Raw genomic sequence first — 20,026 nt, 5'->3', positions numbered from 1 at the left:
AAGAGGCCTTTGAAAAGGGAACATTGTGACATTTCTATCTATTTATCAGGAGTGATCCATAGCATAATTCAGGACCTTTTTACTCACTAGTAGAGGAGGGTCAGTAAGAACCGTCCTTCTTTTCCCATCTACTAGAAGACCTAGCACAGCACAGGCAGTTTTAGAAAAGAAAATGATATTCCAGAAGGGGAAAAAAAAAAAAAAAAAAAAAAAGAGTGCAGCATTACATACATACACAGTTTCTTAATAACTATTTGCATTTCAGATTGCCAAGAAATGACTTGAAATAACCTAGTGTCTTCCACCTAATCAGGACAATTATGAAAATAACACCGTTTAGCTGTAATGTACTTCAATTAAATTTACACAGAAGAAAGATCCTAGAGACAATTAACTACAAGTTAGATTTAGAAGAGCAGAATACAGGAATACTCTGGAAGAATAATGAAGGAACCAATTGCCTAAAACATCTAACAAAACTCAATGCAATCACAAGCCTACTTTCCCTAACACTGCAAGAAGCAACCCTAGGCCCTTCTGAGCCAGGGTATCTGCAGTTGCTGCAAGGAGTTACCTCTCTACTGCTTTCTTCTTCAGTTTCTCCACCTGCTGGCCATGCTGGAAAGCAGCACAGCGCAAACACAAAAGCATTTGATGCCAATGATTCACACCGTGGTACTTCTACAGGCCATTAATGAAGTTTCTCTGTTCTATTTTTTACTGTGAGATCACACAGTTGAGACAACACAGTAAAACAACACCGCATGAAAGGGCAAAAATACCTGGTCATTAAAGCTTTTCAAAAAAACATTAAGCTACACTCACTGAAAGTATTCCCTATATTCCAAATGGAAGGAAGGATACAACTGCTGAGCTAAGCTTTACAGAAAGGGTCATTATGTTCAGATCATTGACAATATATGATTAAATTCACTATAGGGTGTAATGTCTCTGAAACAATCTGAGAAAACATTTAATAAAATAGGAGGCAAAAACGAGGACCAAAATGATTAAACCTGTACTGTTCCATAGTAAAACAGAGACGATGATAGCAGTATCAGTACTGTACTTCATGATGGACCAAAGACCACTGAAGACAGCACAGATGCTGCAGAGTAAAAACATTGTCTCTGGGAAGGTCGCACATTCAAAGAAAACAAACAGACAAAAGTACGATTTAGTGCCAAAAGATAAACAACTTGAAAAATCTCTACTGTCTCAATATTTTGTCCCTGAGAAAAGGCCAATTTTCCCTTCCTCTCTCAGTTCCACATTTAATCACTGCATTAAAAAAATACTTACATGAAGCCTATAATTTGAAGCAAAAAGACAGTCATTTCACAGCTGTCATACCTCTGTATACACCCCCCACACAACATCAATTAGCTGTGAAGGCAGTTTCCTTATTGCTACTACAGCAAAACAATCACCAAAGCACTCAAAATCCAGGGCAGTCTTTCTGGGAGAAGATTGCTTTGTCTTTGTACACGGTGCCTGGCTAGCTGTCAAACAACAGGACTGACTGGCAGCTTGAATGACAGTGTTTCCAAAACGTGGCAGGTGCACACAGCTTCAGCGGCCAACGCTTTGCCCTTGAGTATGCATAAGCACCACATACGTGGGCAAGGCTGGATTTGCTGAGCTCTTCCACAGTTTTGTGCAAAGCACAGTGTGGCTTGCTGGAAAACTAATGCAGATGGACCCAGGTATCTGAAACATTAACATCTATCTTTTCTGTTAGAAAAATTTGCTATAATGCTCCCACTGCAAAGGAACCTGAAGCTGAACTCACCTATATAGAGCTGCTGAAACCTGCTATAACAAAACTGGACAGGGAAGAGGGGAGCTGGATTGACATTGCTAAGCAGATTCCATCTGGCAGTATTTTAGTAGCAGCCCCTTAGAAGTCGCTTAAAGCAGCAGCTGGAAGATGGTAATTGAGCACTAAAGCAGTTAAGTATTTCTACCTGAAAAACGTGAACGTTAGGAAGGAACCACAAAAACTCACCAAATAACAGTATTCACTGAAAATTACTCACAACACACAATGCCCAGCCATGAAACTATTGCCACGTATGCTGCTGTAACAGGCTCCAGAAGATGAAATGCACCAACACCCTGAAGGAAAATTTTAAGATGCTCCTTACAGATTCACCATGATACAACAACAGGTGAAGGTGATTGTGGAAGGTATTCCTTGTAGTAACATGATGACATTATATTCTAGGCCACTTCCCAAGTAATTACAATTTTTCTATGAAAATATTCTTTCAATAATACAAATTGAAGCTACCAGCAATAACAAAAGATAATAGAGCAGGTGCAGGTGTCTGACTTCAGTTGATGCTGAATGTTTAGACACTTCATCGGACACCTGTCCCAACAGTTGTTCTAGCTGTTGCTTAGTAAGATTCAGATTTAAGATTCAGATTTTATTTTTTATTTCTGCTGACTTTGAAATATTTGCCATTATGATGCCTTCAGCAATGCTGATGACTGCTTGCTCTTACTTATTCTATATGCTAGATAAAGCTAGATTTCAGCTCATAAAAGCATGCCCTTAAGATCATGTAAGTGTTAATTATCATTTACAACTCTGAATCTGAACAAACAAGTCCCCAAACTCATGAGCAGATTGACTTCATTACAAAGCATGCCTAGAGGCCTGTATTTGCTGTGAGACAAGCTGTAAGACCTCCTCGACAGGCTACAGGCTACCTAATAACATAACATGAAGTACTGACAGTAACTTCATAAACAGACAACGCAAATGATACAAACACAGAAAATCGAACTAGTTTGAAATGTGCCAGAAAATAGACTGTCCTGAAGATACATTCAGGCATTCCATAAGGAAAATACTGTCTTGTGACTTCATTTCAGTTTTAGTGACTTGATGAAAAACAAAAATTCAGGCCTTTACTGATGTGTAAGAGAGAAAGCAAACTCATATTTTTTGTTATTCTATTTAGAATATTCAACTACAGACTATTTGAAACTGTAACTCTTCTACAGATGCAATTATAAAATCTCTAGATCCTAGTATTTCTATGATTACAATCTGTCATCCAAATCTTCTGTCTTTCTAATGCTCTCACGCTCGTGACATATCTACAACAGCAACTGTTTCTCCTCTATAATGAAAGATTTCAAATAAAGCTAAATTAACTAATGGGTAGTGATGATAACAAACCTAGCAGTAAAATGACAGCATGACATCAATGATTGAGATTTTATGCTCAAATGCCTTGTGGATAAACAGGTTTTTATTAAGAGTAAAACTGATCCTTACTCACTACTGGCTTTCATCTATTGCCAAAGTTAATTATCATATTAATGCCATTCTAAGATGGTGGATCACAGACGAAGCAATAAGATACAGCATTAATATAAAATAGAGCTTTTTTTTTTATGCGTTTGGCAGTTACCTTCAGATTTATATTTGGAATTATACAAGGCTAACATTTCTACTCAAAACTGAGCGGGAAGAATGTTCTCTTACCACTTCTCCAAAGAACAGGAAAATACAGATTTGTTGGATGGCTTGCTACCTGCAGCGATGCCAAACTGAAAGAACAGCCATCATGGATCTGTGTCAGAGCTGTTATGTTGGTGAGTTTAGGGAACAGTGTCTGTACAACAGAAGTAGCGTACTATACTAACATACTAGTTATCATAGCTTGTGGAGGACTTGTGTTAGGTCAGAGGTTAGACTCCATGATCTTGAGGTCTCTTCCAACCTAGACATTCTGTGATATATTCTGTGATAGCATTGCACAAAGGAAAACAGAAGTTAGTTTTAAATTTTATACCATAGTCTTAACATGTGCATATTTGTGAACTTCAGTGAGTCAGGCATGTGTTTAATTCCCCTTTCACTGGAAAGATGTAATTAAAAAAACAACCTAGGATACTGTTATCTACCAAGAGCCACTTCTTCCAAGATCAAAAGAGAAATGGAAGAGAAGAGTAACATGACACTTCAGAGTTCTTTGCAATCTGTTGGCTGAAAGCGAAGGAAGTAAATAAAAATCTTTTCCAGTGTCATCTTTCACTGTTTCTTTGCTTGGTCTTCAATTATTTCCATTCTTTGTAATTCAGAGTCCCTGTGCTCTTACAGAGTTCTTACATGCATTAGTCACCTGTAGTCCTAAACTTACTTGTCCTATAATCAGTTCCTACGCAATTTCTCTAACCTCCATAACTTCCCAGGAAGTTAATTCTTCAATCCAACAATCATTTTATTAGACTAGGTCTGGCCAAGAAAGGAAGGATAATAATTAGCATTACTCCACAGTAAAGAGGCTGTTACCAGAAATGAGTGAAGCCTCTCTGCTTCTACTCCCAAGAGACACTGTGAGTTTTAAGAAACCATAAATCATCCTGGAAAGTATTGAGCAAAACAACTGAATGTTAGGGTTTGCAAATCCATCGTGTACATTTGATGGAATCAAGGATGGTGAAGAATGTAAACTTTTGCATTTACACAAATGCATATCAGACAAGCCATTCTTTTACAGAAAACAGACAAAACCCAAAAGTATGTATATATTTTACTACAACCTTTCCATGTCAATAATAAAAGAATTAAAATACAGGAGAACCTGTAAACCAACTAGAAAACAAGATACATAGGAATAAGAAAAAAAAAACAAAAAACTTTACAGGTCTTCATGCACTAAGTGGTACCCCAAAGTCAGTCAAATTCAGTTATGCACACGAACTTCAAAATAAGTGGCAGATTTTTAACACTGTGTATGTTTTTTCTTTTTAATAGTCTTAGACTGTCTTAGCTCCTCAGTCCCATGAGCATATGGGCAAGATTCAGAAGGCAAAGCACAACCATTAGGATGATGAATGAAAAACCAACAGAGACGTGTTTTATATGCTTCAGCTGAAAGGCATCGTTTTACTTCAGGCTTAGTTTTCCTTGATGGCTTCTCTTTTCTCCAGTCACGAATATGAACTCTCCCATTTAGAACTAAGATTTAAAAACAAACAAAAATGCAGCTGTTAATAGACAGCCATGGGAATCATACTGGAAAAAATGCATAGTGACAGTCAGCAAATAACATATATTTTCTACAAATGGATCACTCAGGCAAAACCAAATGTACCATTTGTAAAAAAACAGAAAGATGTGCACAACAAACTGAAGTAATATAGAGATGGACAGAGATGGTCTAAAGAAAAATTGATCAATTTCCCTGAGAGATGTTTTACCATCGTGCTGAATAGTTTGAGGCACCTATTTATCGTCCTCATAGAGGAGAGGGTTTACAGAGGTGTATTTTTTTTAAAAAATATATCAGGTAAGATAACTTATACCAAAATCCTCAGAATTTAGATTGCAAGTTCTGAAAAAAGTTTGATCTTTAAGAACTATAATCCCTCCCTTGTTCAACACTTTATTAATCCATGTTCAAACTGTAATTACCAGCAAAAAACTAGTTTAAGTCTGATTAATTCTGATAATCACTGTTCAAAAAAGAGTCCAGCAAAAGTTTAATATCACACATTCAAGCCTGGATGAATTTATCCTTCCAAGTTTCCTTGTGATGCACAAATAGCTCTAAACTCACACAAAGCCAATCCAGAAGTGGGTTCAGTGCTTTAAAATCTCTCTCAGACTTAAAATAAGCAGACCAGTAGATCTCATTAGATTATTAGGGCTCATAGATCACTTAGTCTCGTTTTTTTTTTTTTTTGTGAATGCATACATCTGTTTGTGATGAGATTAAGAGCTCTACACATATTTTCCTCTGTTCTCTTTGGCATGAGTAAGGTCCCTCCACAACATCCACTAGCAGAAGTCCCTTGTTACAATGACGGACTACTGAAGAAAACAATCAAAAATTGGTCGTCTTGAAGTCCCAGGCACTTTCCATGCGATGCAAGATGCTGTGAAAGATGTGGCCTTAATCTTAGTCTTTCTTCAGAGGTAACGTGCAGATAACATCCATGACAAATTAAAAACAAACATGGGAAAAAAAATACACACACAAACACCCTCCCCATACCACATTACAAGAGGGGAGAGAAGGAAAAAAAAAAAAGCAAATAACCCACTACCATCACAGCTATAAACAAATCAAGCCAGCCACAAAATTGTGTTACTGAGCCCTTTGAGCCATACTACTACATACTATATAAATACATCAAGCTTCACAGTTACAGCATAACTAGTTTGATTTTGTCGTCGCCATTTATACTACAGGGCTTGGTAAGGCCAGGCCAGGCCCGGATTAAATGCTTTAGCAAACTTTCTCTGCATTTGCCTGCCCCCTAAATCATGAATACATTACAAGAAAGGAAAAAAATCTCCCTAGTCAAACAACAGTATTAGATCAGCCACTTTAACTGAAGGTTTGTCTTTTCAGACAAAATTGATCTAGAAAAGTTCTTTGCTGATTACCGTACCAGTCTTATTCAAAAGGAAGCTTTACTAACTGTACCTTGGAGCAATGAAGGGGCACAAAGAATACTCAGTTTTCCAGACTAGAACAGTAACTTTTCAGTTAAGTTTAAAAGCAAAGCGAAACAAATAATGCCTATCTACTTCTTACCTTCGAATACTTGATGATTGTTCTTGAGCAGTGTCTGTAAGCCTCCATATTCACTCTTCAGCCTCTTTAAAGTTTCTTTATTTAAATGTTCTGCTACTTCTCTCAAGGAAAGGCTTTCTGTAATAAATAATGGTGTAGCTATAAAGATGTGTATATCTAAAATCCTTGAGAACCCTAACTTTTGTATAAATTAACGATTATGAACAGAATCTATGAATTATACACAAGTACTGTAACAACTTTGTGTTCCCAATATCAAACACATAAATGGTATATTTTATATGTATATTGTCTGTAAAATGGCAGTTTTCATTCTACAGGTCTCAAGTCAGAATTTCCATGGTAAGACGTATTTTTTCTTTCACTGCTTTTTTTTTTTTTTTTTGCAGTAATCCTCAATGTACTAAGCACTGTTTACATGCACGTAGTAGAAAGTTTACATGCATGTAGTGAAGGAGAATGAGTCATTTTCTTCCTAACAGTAGCATATAACTGCATATACGATAGCATATCCTGTAGCATATAACAAACTACAGTGAGTAAATAATAAATATGGGTGCAGGAAAATGAAACTTACTGAGTGCCTATAAAATAGGCTGCAACTTCTATTCCTTTTCATTCTAATGCTAAGCCAACCAAAAATCCCTAATCATGTTGTAATTAAATGGCACTTCAAAGCACTTCTTCAAGAGCTATAGCTAGTTATTATGTCACTATCCAAAAATAAACTTAGATCCTCCCCAGCTTAGATGCAGAGATGTTTTGTGAAACAGGGAGAAGTTCTGTTTAAGTTGATTCTGCCACAGTACTCAAGTGTAGAGTAAAAGAAAAACAAGCAAAGACACGAGTTTCAAAATACACTTATGCGACTTATTTGCACCCCAGAGTGCAATAAAACATTGTATAGTAGCAATCAAAGGTGTTTTTTTTCAGTTCATGGTATTTCCTAAAGTCTATGTCACTTACTAAATTTAAAAACATGTAAATTCATTGGAAAAAACACCCTCCACCAGCAAAGGTAAAAGGTAACAGAAAGTGTTGCCAGAAAGACAATCTCACCTCCTTGATTCCAGGTATTCATATTTCCACCGTGAGTATTAGAACATGATTTTTGGGGGACTGTATTTAATAGCAAATTTGCCACATTCAGAACCACATCATCTACAAAATCTCGAGGGAGGGCAGCACAATTTCTGATTTGCTCTACTTTTTCTCTGGGTTGAAATCCAGGCATCCAAATTCTACCAGAAGTTTCCATTTCATTTTCAGGAAGTCCTGAGCCTGCTTCTTTGCATACATCAGAGCAATCTTTATGATTAAATCCAACTCCTCTGTCACATGCAACCACAGGACAAGTCTGACGATTATGAATATACCGTGTTATCTGATCGTCAATCAAAGCACATTCTGTAGGTGGATAGGTCCTGTTTTTTCCAATAAGGCACACCTATCTTAGCAGAAATAGGTAAATCACTATTTGTATCATAATATTTAAACAGAGTCCCATACTTCGATACAGCCCCCCAGCCAGACAGCACGTTTTATGCAGGCTTCTAAACAGCAAAGTTAAATACAATTAACCAACATAGGCTGATGGAAAAACAAAGGCAGAAAGAAAGACAGCGTTAAAGTTTTCCATCTTACAGACAAGTATAATAAATAACGATAAATCCTTTCACTCTTTCTTGTATTGAGGATTGTAACCTAGGATGTTAACTTTAATATAGCAGATTAAAAATACTCATGGGTTTCTTGAGTAATCTATCTTCAAAGCATATTATCTAAAGCAATGCAACTGACTATGCTTCAATCTCAAAAAACAATAACGAAGAAATATCACAGAATCATAGAACTGCTTGGGTTGGAAGGGACCTTAAAGATCACCTAGTTCTAATCCCCTTGCCATGGGCAGGGATGCCACCCAGTAGATCAGATTTCTCTACGCCCCATAGAAACTGGCCTTGAACACCTCCAGGAATGGGACATCCACAGCTTCTCTTGGCTGCCTGTTCCAGTGCCTCACTACCCTCTGAGTGAAGAATTTCCTCCTAACATCTAATCTCCCCTCTTTTAGTTTAAAACCATTCCCCCTTCATCCTACTCTGCAGGGGGGTTGGACTAGATGATCTTCAGAGGTCTCTTCCAACCTCAGCCATTCTGTTATTCTGTGTCCTATCACTAGCTGCCTGAGCAAAAAGTTTTTTTGTTGTTGTTGTTTTTTTAAACAAGCCCCACTTCAGACAACACCTTTAAAAATAAAGATAAAAGCCCTACTGAGTCCAAAATTACCCTTTTTGTTGATGGAATTCTAAGGCAGTCTTCTTCCACATGAAAACCACATACAGATCCCACTTGGGCAACAAAATCGAGATATTCTCTGTACTGAGTCTTCTTGCTTTGTTTTCGACTGTATTTTCCATGAAAATCGAAGAAGCAACATGGCAGCACAAAGTAGCTACACGAATAGGAAGACCTATGGGAAGGATAAAGGATAACTGCTGAATGGAAAGTTATTTCAGATAACACACAAATTTAAGAAATAGCCCAGACACAGGCAATGATGGAAATTTTTATGGAGGTGACAGGGCTTTATGAAGTACTATTTATATGTTCCTCCTTCAGAAAATTTATTAGTATATTCAAAGTCACTGTTTCATAAAGTATTTGCTATACCAAACTACTGTATCAACAGAGTCTGCAGGACTAAATCTCAAGGTATCAAACTATTGCAGCTGGTTGTGATAAGCAGAATGGTTCAAAGAAAGGCAGGACTAACAGTATTTTTTTTAAACTAGATTCATGTCTAAAGAATAAATACAAAATTCTGTTTGAACTTCAAAAGCAAAATGCTGTACTGAATTCCATGAGAAAATAAATGCTATTCCTGGGCTTCTCTGCAGCAAAAAAACATTTTGTAAAAATAATCGATTGGCACCACAAGAAGCAAAACTTGCAAGAACCCCTGATGTGGCTGCAAAAGCAGCAGTTTTCACCAAACACATATAGGTAGTTATGCTTTTATTCCTTTCCTCCTGCTTCCCCACCACCACCAAGTACCTGGCCGCAATTACAGGTATCCATGGCGTTAATTCATCTGAATGGTTACCTATCAGCCAATCAGTATCTGGAAAGAGATGACTATCACCTGGCATGATAGATAATTCCTAAAAAAAAAAAAAAATAAAAAAAGTTTAAGTACGATTTATTATAGGTTTCTTTAGATTTATTTGCCAATAAAGCACTGAACAACAATATAAAATCCTACAACAGGAAAAATACAAGGTGAATGAGAACCCACAGAAGCCATCAATATTTTTCTCAGTTTGAAGTTTCGCCAGGCAGTATTTTTTTTATAGCTACAAATAATTAATTTAGCAACAACCCACAACATATTGGTCAGACAAAGAGAGGAATGACAAGTCTGATGAAGGTATCTGACATCCTAAATGTATGTTAACAAATCTTATAGATCGATTATGATTTCTTGCCATTCTCCTATCACATGTATTTCTGGGCCCAGTTTTTCAGACTCATTTCATTTGTTATGTCTCTGTCTCACACAGCAATGAATCAGAACACAGCTTCCCTACTATCTTCTCTTCTTTCACAGGCGTTTCCTAAATTAAATCCAAGTACACAGAACACCACCTTTCAACCTTACCATTTGTTTATAATCAACCTAATCCAGCCCACCACTTTTTCTTCCTTGTGTATGTTGCCAGAACGCTCTTATCCAAGTTGTATCAGAGGTACCCTATGATACATGCAATATCAGGAGTAGAAATGGGAAAGCAATACGCCAGGGAAAGAAGGCTTCATTGGCAGCCTTTATGATAGCATTTTGTTTGCGTTATTTCATTACATATGGAATAAAGAGACAGGTTATTAATCTTAAGAATACCCTATTCTGTTATTCTTTAACAAAACACACAAGAAACAAAAACCATCAAACAAACAGCATGAACAGCTCATACAGGCTAAATTGTAAAAGTTCCAGAGTGCTTTTAACATTCATCTCAGTATGTTCCTACCTAGAAAATAAGTTCAGCAAAGAAAATACTTGAAGTTCCTTATACTATGGAAGAATACGTTCTTCTCTAAAAACATGTACAAATCTCACAACAATTACTGGACAGATTTGAAGAATAAACAATCATGTTTCAGATTCAAATCTCCAATTAATCTCATTAATAACAATTCTGAAAATGATGCCTTTACTCTCATTTTATATATAGAACATATGCCAAATTCACACACACATGTATAATAGTATCTGTACAGGAATTCAAAAAAGCTAACAGGGAATTTCAGAAATCTCGGGCTCTCCCTATTCCATCCCAATTGTCCTCTTCAGAAAGCATTGCTTTAGGTGCTTTAAGTATCAATATGGTATATAATCATTTACTTGAAGTACCAAATCCCTCTCAATTTTTAGTTATGTATATAATTTCCAGATAACATACTTAACAAATTTCCTTTTTGAAAGGTTGGCATATGTTAAAACAACTGTTCTGTAAGTGTTTTCTTATGGTTAAGCAAATTACTCTTCCATTATATTTCAGTTTTCATTATTCAGTTTAGGCATAGCATGAATTATCAGCGTTATACTCCACATTTTGACAGTAACCCATAATCACATTTGTTTTTGTTATATCTGACAGTAGTTTGGTGATCTAAAGTACCACCTCTTACATTCGTTTATATCATTAGCATAGACACTGAATGTCACAAATGCCAATATCCATGTTGCAACTCATGCTTTAAATTAATATCAAACCAAAGCAAAGCAAAGGCTGTACAATATGACTGCTCCACCTCCCAACTATGAAAGCTGCTGCTCTTTTCTTGATGTAAAGTTGATAGCATTTAAAGATTTGTTGAACTGATGTTCAACCAAACCTACTAGAGAATAGCTATGGACAGAAAAGTTAGTGTATTGGAAGCTGACAATTTTTGAAGGAATAAGGTGAGAAACTCCAGAGTCTAGAGAACAAGAAACCAGGAACACTTCACCTCGAAAGGGCAACTGTTCATCACTGCCACACTTAAACGAGCATCAAATGAAAACCAGCTAGAGTTGAAGCAAATGTGCCTGTGCTCAGATTGTTCCTGTCCTCATAAAAACAAGAATGGAGAACTTGAAATACAATCCCTCTTTCAGACTCATTTTTCTGTCAATTTTTTTGAAGGCTGTTATTGCAATGACTTACCACAAGGTCAGAACAGCAGAGGAATTGGCTCCTTAGAGTTTCAACAATTTTGTTCCGAAACAATACAGAGCACTATAAGATCAGAATCACTTTGAGAGTGATTCTGTTATTAATTCGTGAATAAACTACCCACAACTTTGGAAACCAACATCTTTTGTGATGTACAGAAGGTGCAAATAAAGCTGCTCACTATTGAACTTCCAGTAAAATCAAGGATTGCTTCATAATGTGCATGTCTGCACAAGCAGTAAGAAATCATGCTAGTGTTCTCAGCTGAAAAACTAAGTAAATTGCAAATAAGCAAGCATATGATATAGCTTTGCTCTATTAATCCCCTCTACAGCTTACTTTATAATCTTTTAGGACATACGAGTGGCAGCATACCAAACCCACACATAGCTTTAGACAATTGTCAATAACCCCATGCTTTTAATTACATTTGCATCAACACAGCCTGAAGCAATGAACGAATGAATAAAGTTACAAATGAATGAGATTGACATACATTTGCTTAATACCTCTAAATGAGTTTCTGGTCCATACATGTCCCATATTTTTCTTCTCCTCAGATCAATTCCTCTACCAGAGTGCTGAAATATTTGAACAAAGTATCATTTGTAAGTATCAATTGCAGTAGAAATTCTCAGACAAGTTGACTAAATGTACATATTAACATACACTACTTCAGTCACACTAAAATTTGGACACATAACGAAACACAGTTTCATCATTTCAGGCATAAATTGATCACCTCTAATCCCTTGTTTTCCATTCTATTCTTCTATTTACCTATTAATAATAATTAGAAGGTTTCTAAAGCTCTATTTTTTTTTTGATAATTAGTGAGTAGTAAAGTCTTGTTCTAATGACAAGAATTAACTGAATTTTGACTATTTGCCTGCCAAAGGAAAGCAAAACAAGAATAATGAAGGTATCTTTTGTCTGTTTTAAAATGCACTCTATTTACCCCTTCGCTGCTTAGAATATGAACCAGTAAACCATTTCCACATCCAAGATCTACAAAGGACTGTTTCTTGGCCAATCCTTTTTCTTTTCTCTCTTCTTCCCAGAGAATCTAAGACAAGAAAAGAAAACATTTTAGACTTATACTCTCAAATTTCCCTGTCAGAAAACAGTAATAAGACGTCTGAAACAAAAGGAGAATGCTGGGAGACAGTGAAGAAGTGACAGAAGACAGCCACAGCACTCAAAGAGAAAGCAACTTGAGAAGGGAAAAAAAAAAAAAACAATATAAAAAAACAACTAATGGAGGAAGTAAGATTACGTTTCAAAGTATCGAGCATTTTCCAAGTGCTAAGCATCCTCCACTCACTTCTGAGTGCCTGAAGTTGAAATTAATATTGGCTGGGCTAGGGAAAGCATAAAGGTAAAAATATGCTGCTGAAACAAATGGCACAAGAGATTAACATGACGAAACAGCAACTAAATTAACAACAATATCTCTGCATGTGACACTACAGAAGCCTTTATATCCACTGTATAAAAGAAAGAATTGGGTGCAGGGATAAAAATAAAAATGTCGCTTGTAATCAATTGGCTATGAACTGCAACTTTCTATAGACCAGACAAGAAATTGTAATTTACTTTGCAAGAATCAGCTTCCCCAAATTCTGAATCAGATGAAGTGGATCCCCCAAAGCTCTTAGTCCAGTTCCAGCCCCTGCTCTGTACCTAAGTAGTTACTCCTACATAGTTCTGCAATTTGGAAATTGCTATTCTTAATAATAGGATATTTGTCCTCAGCATATAGATTAGTCTCCTCTTATTCCTGTCAAACTCTTTTTTGCTCAATGAGTGTGTCCGCTGAAGCTTCTCAATTCTTATTTTCCCCATGAATAACAGAAATTGTCAAGAATATTTAACCACAAGAATTAGTAACATCGGTGCTTGTTATTTTGCCAGTTTAGGCAAAGAAGTTCCAGATAAACCATAGGATTACGTGGTTGTGTTTACATTTTTAAATGTAGCAATCATTGCTCTTCTGCTCTCCAAACTGTAATCCAGAAAACTCTTATTGCCTCCTACTCAGATCACACCCATCCTCCATCCCTTGATGAGTTTCTTATGATTCAACCTGAACAGGTACTTCACTGGTAATGTGTCTAGACAGTAGGCAGCATTTATATGACTGCAGAGTATAATGAAGGGGTCAGATGACCCCTCCTCTCATCATGTCAATTTAAGTACTGTAAATCCATATTAATTTAACACTGGACCTTTTATCACTCATTTAACATATTTCTAAATAATGAGTTATTCATATCTGTTTTTTTTTTCCCCAGTGAGGTTAGGTTATTAATATATTAAGCTTTAATTTATATAAGCCAGTTATTGCATCATTTTAATAACTTATGGAAAGTTACTGCTACTTCAACTAAAAAACATTATGACTGTAAATAAACACTGTCTTGCAAATTTGTATGCACAACATCTTCAGCAGTGTCATCAGAGAATTTTCCTGGGGCTACAACTATTATAATTCCTCATGTACCTGACTTCATTTTCTATTTTTCAACATTCAACAGCTACTACTGTCATGGTGGGAAAAAACGATAAAAGTCTGTTAACTAGCTCTTTCCACAAGCCAATGTCACATCAATATGATATTCAAGATTTTGAGAGCAGCCTATGGCAGTCAGGCTTCCTCAAACAATTTTAAAAAATTGATGGGATAAGGAACTGAGTTTCTAAGTTTAAACAAACAATTAGTAAACTAAAATAGTCCTCAATGAGATCTGTAAATGAGTTAACTTGTTTACAAATACTGATTTAGAGGAGATGCAACAGGTATCTGCATTATACTTCTAGGTAGACAAACTCTTACTGCACTCTAGATAGTAATCAAAATATTGATGTGCCTACAGCTTCTCATCTCCAAACTAGACAATAATCGTTATTTCTTTGGTATGTAAGTGCTTTTGTTTTAACCACTCTAAAATGAACAAAAAAACTACAGCTTGCCTGTGTGACATAAGAGTCCTATGACAAAAGACTGCAAGTCTTCAAAAAAAGTGTTAATTTTCCTCTAATTTTAATTTTGTTACTGTGCTTATTTTTTGTGGTATGTCATGGTATAAAAAAAATAAATAAATTCTGTTTTCCCCTTGCTTTGTCACATTATTTTTTTTTCCAGATTCTATTGTAAAATGCTTACTTTTTGTAATCGGTTATTGTATATAAATCCCTGAAATGCCATTGAGAGTACTACCAAAGAAGATCCTAATACAAGCTCAATTCGAATACACTCTGAGCCACAAATTCCACTTTTGGTCAAGTTATGTTCGAAAACACTAATAAAAGCTTACCAGCAAGTAAGTAGCAATGGCAACATCCTCATATACAAACTTCTCAGGATCTGTTACTTCAGGCCATACCTTCAGGAGAAGAAGAAAAGAAAAAAAAGGAAAACTATTATTTTCTGTGCCATCTTAAAATACTGCAAAGAGAGCTCAGAATTACCTGCATGCTCATCTTCTTCAATAGACTTCTATACTTCATACATTTTGAACTGAGTAAAAATACACACAAAAAACGTAAACAAAGATTTTGTGAGTCACACAAAAGTACATTGGTATAAAGAATGTCTGCTTTCAGTCAATAAAGTTTCCAAGAACGTTACAGCTCCATATGCACACCTTGCATGTAACCTGCTGCATCTGGTCTGTAATAGAGCATGTATTCTTTTGCTTATTCTAATTCTCATATTATTATTCTTCCTGTTAAGTGCATTGTTAATTACAGTATTCATAAATTTATTTTCAAAAGATGAGGAACTATCCTGGCAAAATGGAACATGAAGAATCAAAATATGAAGGAGAAAGATAGAAAAAGTATAATCCCTATTTTCTAAATGAAAAATGGAGACGGACTAAAACATTCTATGGTACAAAACGCTACTGAAGAGCTTAAAAAAAAAAAAAAAAAAAAAAAAGAACCCATTACCTTACTCACGATTCAAACTTTCCTGCCACATGTATCTTTTTATTAGTGGAGAAACATCAACAGCAAAACCTTTCAACATTTCCATAATGTTTTACAAAAACATTTATCAACTTCTTTGGTTTCTAGAGTTTGGTGTATAAGGATATTACATCATACAGCATTTAAGGTCATTTTTAGGAATCCACAGGATAAGACGCTACTAAAACACTGCTGCTCCAACTCAGAAAGGCATACTAATGCATCAAAATGTAAATAAAGCAACAGACTTTTAACCAGCGTTGCTTCCTAACTCTTTGATGCTTTTTACAAGAACATACTATATTTATGTTTTATTGTGTGGGTAATTTAGTATTTCCATCCACTGACCTACTGCTTACTTCTTTTTTGAAGACAAAGACTGTGGAACATGTCTATCACCACCAGATATTTAGTGTGAATTTGGTTCAAGATTTTCCAGTTCAGTTCTTCCAAATACTATAAAAACTATTTTTTTCCTCCACATATGCAGTAAAAGACTAAAAAACAATCCAATGAACTATAATGCATGCATTTTAATTAAACTGATTCCTTTATTAAAAAAAAAAAAAATGGAAGAAGCAGTTTCAGGAAACATAACAGAAATAAAAAACAACGGCAGGAAAGCATGTTATTACTACATTTATTGCCAAACTTACCTTTACCATCTCCTTGTATTTTTCTTTAAGGTCTTGATAAACCTTGCAGTACTTTGCTACAGAAATGAGTGAGAGTGTACTTCTAAACTCACTGTGCTTTTGCTCCACAGACCACTTAGCCAGTTTGGGCAAAAGTTCATTTCCAAGCCATGCTAGTTTGGGGTATGTAATTCCATCTGAAAACCAATCTTCTGAAGACAGAGCAACAATAGACAAAGACCTTAAAATAAATAAATAAATTAATTAAAACTTTGATGACATACAGTGGATTCACACATCTCACCAACTCATGAGTAGAGAAAAATATAATAAAGTGGAAAAAAAATCAGAAGATCAAATAAAGGCCTAAGAGTACACTGTAAGCACATAAATGCACAAACAAGAGGAAAATAAAAGTGAAGTTAATGAATAATAAAACAGTCTTTCCTAGATTTTGTTAGACAGCTCATTATCTCCTAATTCAAACACCATATGAGAGTCTATGCTAGATTTACTACAACGACCAAAGACTCACATACAATAAACAACCTGATTTACCACAATATTCCAAATGCTAACAAGTGGGTACCTCATGAAAACAAACAAAAATTAGGAGCAAAATATCATCAGTTGGTACATTTCACTATTTCCGATCTCTAAATTTATTTAGATTTTGTTAGTTATGTAAGCTGTCAGCATGAACAATTACATCTTCCACGCTCAAGACCAAGATGTCCACACATTTTAATGACTGAAGCCTGGCAGGTTCCAAAGAGCAATTCCTTTTCATTTTTTAACCTTACTAAGACCTACACCTGACTTCCAGCACAGACATAGTTATCTCCTGCTGATGAGGATACACATACAGTCAATATATTACATTTGAAATTGAAATAGATTCGTTTTGTGTTGATTTTGGTATTTTACGTATCATTTTTAACTGAACACTATGCACTGAGATCATACCAGTAATGCCACTTGCTAATCACACAAGTTATAAAAACCAAATCACCTGGACACCAACGCTAAACCACGATGTGATTCTTAAAGTAACTCAGGGTTTCCTTCCACTCACTCACCATTCTTCATCTTTTATGTGCATAAGCTGAATTTCATAAGTATTGCACTTTTTAATCTGGTATTTTCCTTCCTTGTTTTCCTCCAAAGGCAGAAAGGTCACAGTTCCATTGTAAACATCTGAAAAGATACGTAAATGGTGATATATTATTATTACATGGTATAAACCATCTAGCACAAAAGAAAAAAAAAAATAGCTTTTTTTCTTACTATATTAAATGCATACTACTGAGGCAAGATCAAGGACAATGAAGGAAGAACCACAACGCTGAATTTTGGGAATTCAAACAGTTCAATAATTTCAGACATCAGGCACACTGAGAAGCAGATCTACTCTTAGCACTCTACTGCATGTTGTTTCCCAAAAGGTATAAGGCCAATCAGCAAGACTATTCACAATCTATAAATATCTGAAAAGCTAGAGACATTGAGATTTTTTAGTATAAAAACGATGCTTTCCCATTCCACACAGCAAATCTGGAGTTATGGGATGCACACTCCAATTTATTGCAGACTTACCTGCTCAGCCTGACATTAGAGAAACTATCAAATGCAGAATTCCATGACATTATAATATTATGGAATACTATGGAAAATATGATCAGTATGATCTACCGTGTGATTATGATGAAGTATAACCACTCTTCAGTTTTAGCAACACCAACTTTTCCAATTAGATTTCCTGGATGTAGCCATATGAAAAATAACAACAACATACAAACACTAAATTAGTATTCTGTAACTCTGAAAGGAGACTACCTGAGAAGACCCGTTTTTAGGTAAAGGCACAGGTAATATGTTAAATAGTAAGTTATGTTCAGCAGCGATCCTACCGATCTTAGTATCTGTCACCTGTGGAATAAAATACTTATGCTTAAGTTCCGAACACTATGGATTTTGAAAAAGTTGAGATGGGCAGAGTAACAGCTGGCCATGCTCTTCAGTGCTTCTACCATATTTAAAGAAGATATCCTGCAACTTTTAACATGTTACATTTTCTAACATTACTCATGCATGTATCAGTTAACTCCTACACAAAGGGAAACACAGAGGGAAAGAATACATCCTTTTGAAACAACTTTCAAATAAAAACAAAAGAGACTGTAATGAAACATAAGTGGTATCATACAATCTAGTATTCACATGCTACTATTTTTTACCGTCTTAATTTAGTCCCTATATCCTTCCTATAAATTTTCTCTAAAAGGATTTACTCTATTCTATATGGCACGATACGTATGTATTATTAATTTACATACTAGTTGCAAAAAAAAACAAACAACACTTAGCTATTGCTTATCCAAGGGAATTTCTTTAGAATAACATAAGTTCCCTATTTGAAACTAATCCTTCACTTAACATCAAAACTGATAACTGCAAATCTCCAAGCTATGAAAATATTACGTTGACAAAGAAACCAAAATATCTATGGACACCAAAATTTCTTGTGTGAGATGGAAAAGAATAATTTGCAATAGAGCAAACATTAAGTCTTGCTTTTTCAGCCTATCCTTAGCCAATCCCCTCTCAATGCTCCAGATTTTAAAAATCTTAATAACAAGAAAATTTTACAGGGTTTTTCCAGGTGTAGCTCAGAACATCACCTTACAACATCAAAAGAAAACAAACAAGCCTAAACATAGACTTTTTTTGGAAGGCTTCCTCAGTACTCAGAAGTAATTTTACACAGTAGGACCACTCTAAGTCCTAGCAGGACTTCCTGCAGTGTGATTCCACCACAGCAAAAACAAAAAAAAAAAAACCACGCTTTTTTTTTTTTTTTTTTTTTAAAGCAAAACCAACAGCATGCAAACTGGCACAAGCAGTTTGGAAGTGGCGAGGCTGATGCAAAAGCTGTCTATGTATTTTCTGAAAGCTAACTCAGCATATTTATAGGGTACAGTCACTCCTTGCAAGCTGTCATTAGGTCTGCACAACGAGCAGTGTTTCTGTGGGGGGAAGCTTCTGACAGGAGCCCACACGATGCACAGTCCTTCCTGCCTCCCTAAGGAAGACGGGACGATGAGCCGTTTTCTCCCCCCTCCCTCAGGCCCAATTAATCAGAGGGGGTGCCCAGGGCTGGAGGCTCACCTTGCACCACCAGCTCCTTCGTCGGAGGGGCAGGGGGCCCGGCAGGCCGTGCCCGAGGCAGCAGCGTCCTCAGCACGGCGCGGAGCTCGGAGCCCGGCCGGCCCCGGGCCGTGAGGGAGGGCGGCAGGTGCCTGGTCACCTCCCTCCACAGCCGGCTCAGCTCCGCAGCCCCCTCCGGCCCCTCGTCTGTCCCTCTTCCTGGCACAGCGGTGAGACGGGGAGACCCTTCCTCGCCTTCCCCGAGCAGCACCGTCCCCTCCGCCTCGATGGCGGCGCCGCACAGCCGCCTGTTGGCCACCTGCGGCTTCTCCAGCCAGACGCGCACCGCCGCCCAGAAACCGCTGGGCAGCGCGGCGCCGCCATCTCGCACCGCCGCCGTGCCCACCGGCCCCATGGCCGCCTGCTGGCGGGGGGAAGGAGGCGGGACCGGGCGCGTCCTGCTCCCGTCAGTTCCTGAGGCGGGGAC

General features: G+C 36.7%; 1 protein-coding gene across 1 annotated transcript; it reads right to left on the bottom strand.

Annotated features, from left to right (window-relative positions):
- Positions 1-3,249: 3,249 nt before the first annotated feature.
- Positions 3,250-19,962, bottom strand: TRMT44 (tRNA methyltransferase 44 homolog). The gene is made up of 11 exons (XM_082759278.1): positions 19,561-19,962; positions 17,472-17,589; positions 16,414-16,633; positions 15,103-15,171; positions 12,744-12,851; positions 12,295-12,366; positions 9,624-9,730; positions 8,856-9,039; positions 7,626-8,013; positions 6,567-6,683; positions 3,250-4,981 (listed from the first exon to the last, which is right to left on the bottom strand). Exons 1-11 carry the CDS (start codon positions 19,952-19,954, stop codon positions 4,746-4,748), a joined length of 2,013 nt encoding a protein of 670 aa, XP_082615404.1. The 5' UTR covers positions 19,955-19,962; the 3' UTR covers positions 3,250-4,745.
- Positions 19,963-20,026: the final 64 nt, after the last annotated feature.

The sequence above is a fragment of the Aythya marila genome, assembly GCF_965140915.1.
Source record: "Aythya marila genome assembly, chromosome: 4".
Classification (NCBI taxonomy): Eukaryota; Metazoa; Chordata; class Aves; order Anseriformes; family Anatidae; genus Aythya; species Aythya marila.
The sequence above is the reverse complement of the archived record's forward strand: the minus strand, read 5'-3'. Positions and strand labels throughout refer to the sequence as shown.

Coding starts and splice junctions, on each gene's coding strand:
- TRMT44 (XM_082759278.1), bottom strand. CDS start 19,954: ATGGGGCCGGTGGGCACGGCGGCGGTGCGAGATGGCGGCGCCGCGCTG. Junction 12,852..15,102: donor CCATTGCTACTTACTTGCTG/GTAAGCTTTTAT, acceptor TTCTTGTCTTAG/ATTCTCTGGGAAGAAGAGAG. Junction 9,731..12,294: donor GACCAGAAACTCATTTAGAG/GTATTAAGCAAA, acceptor TTTTTTTTTTAG/GAATTATCTATCATGCCAGG.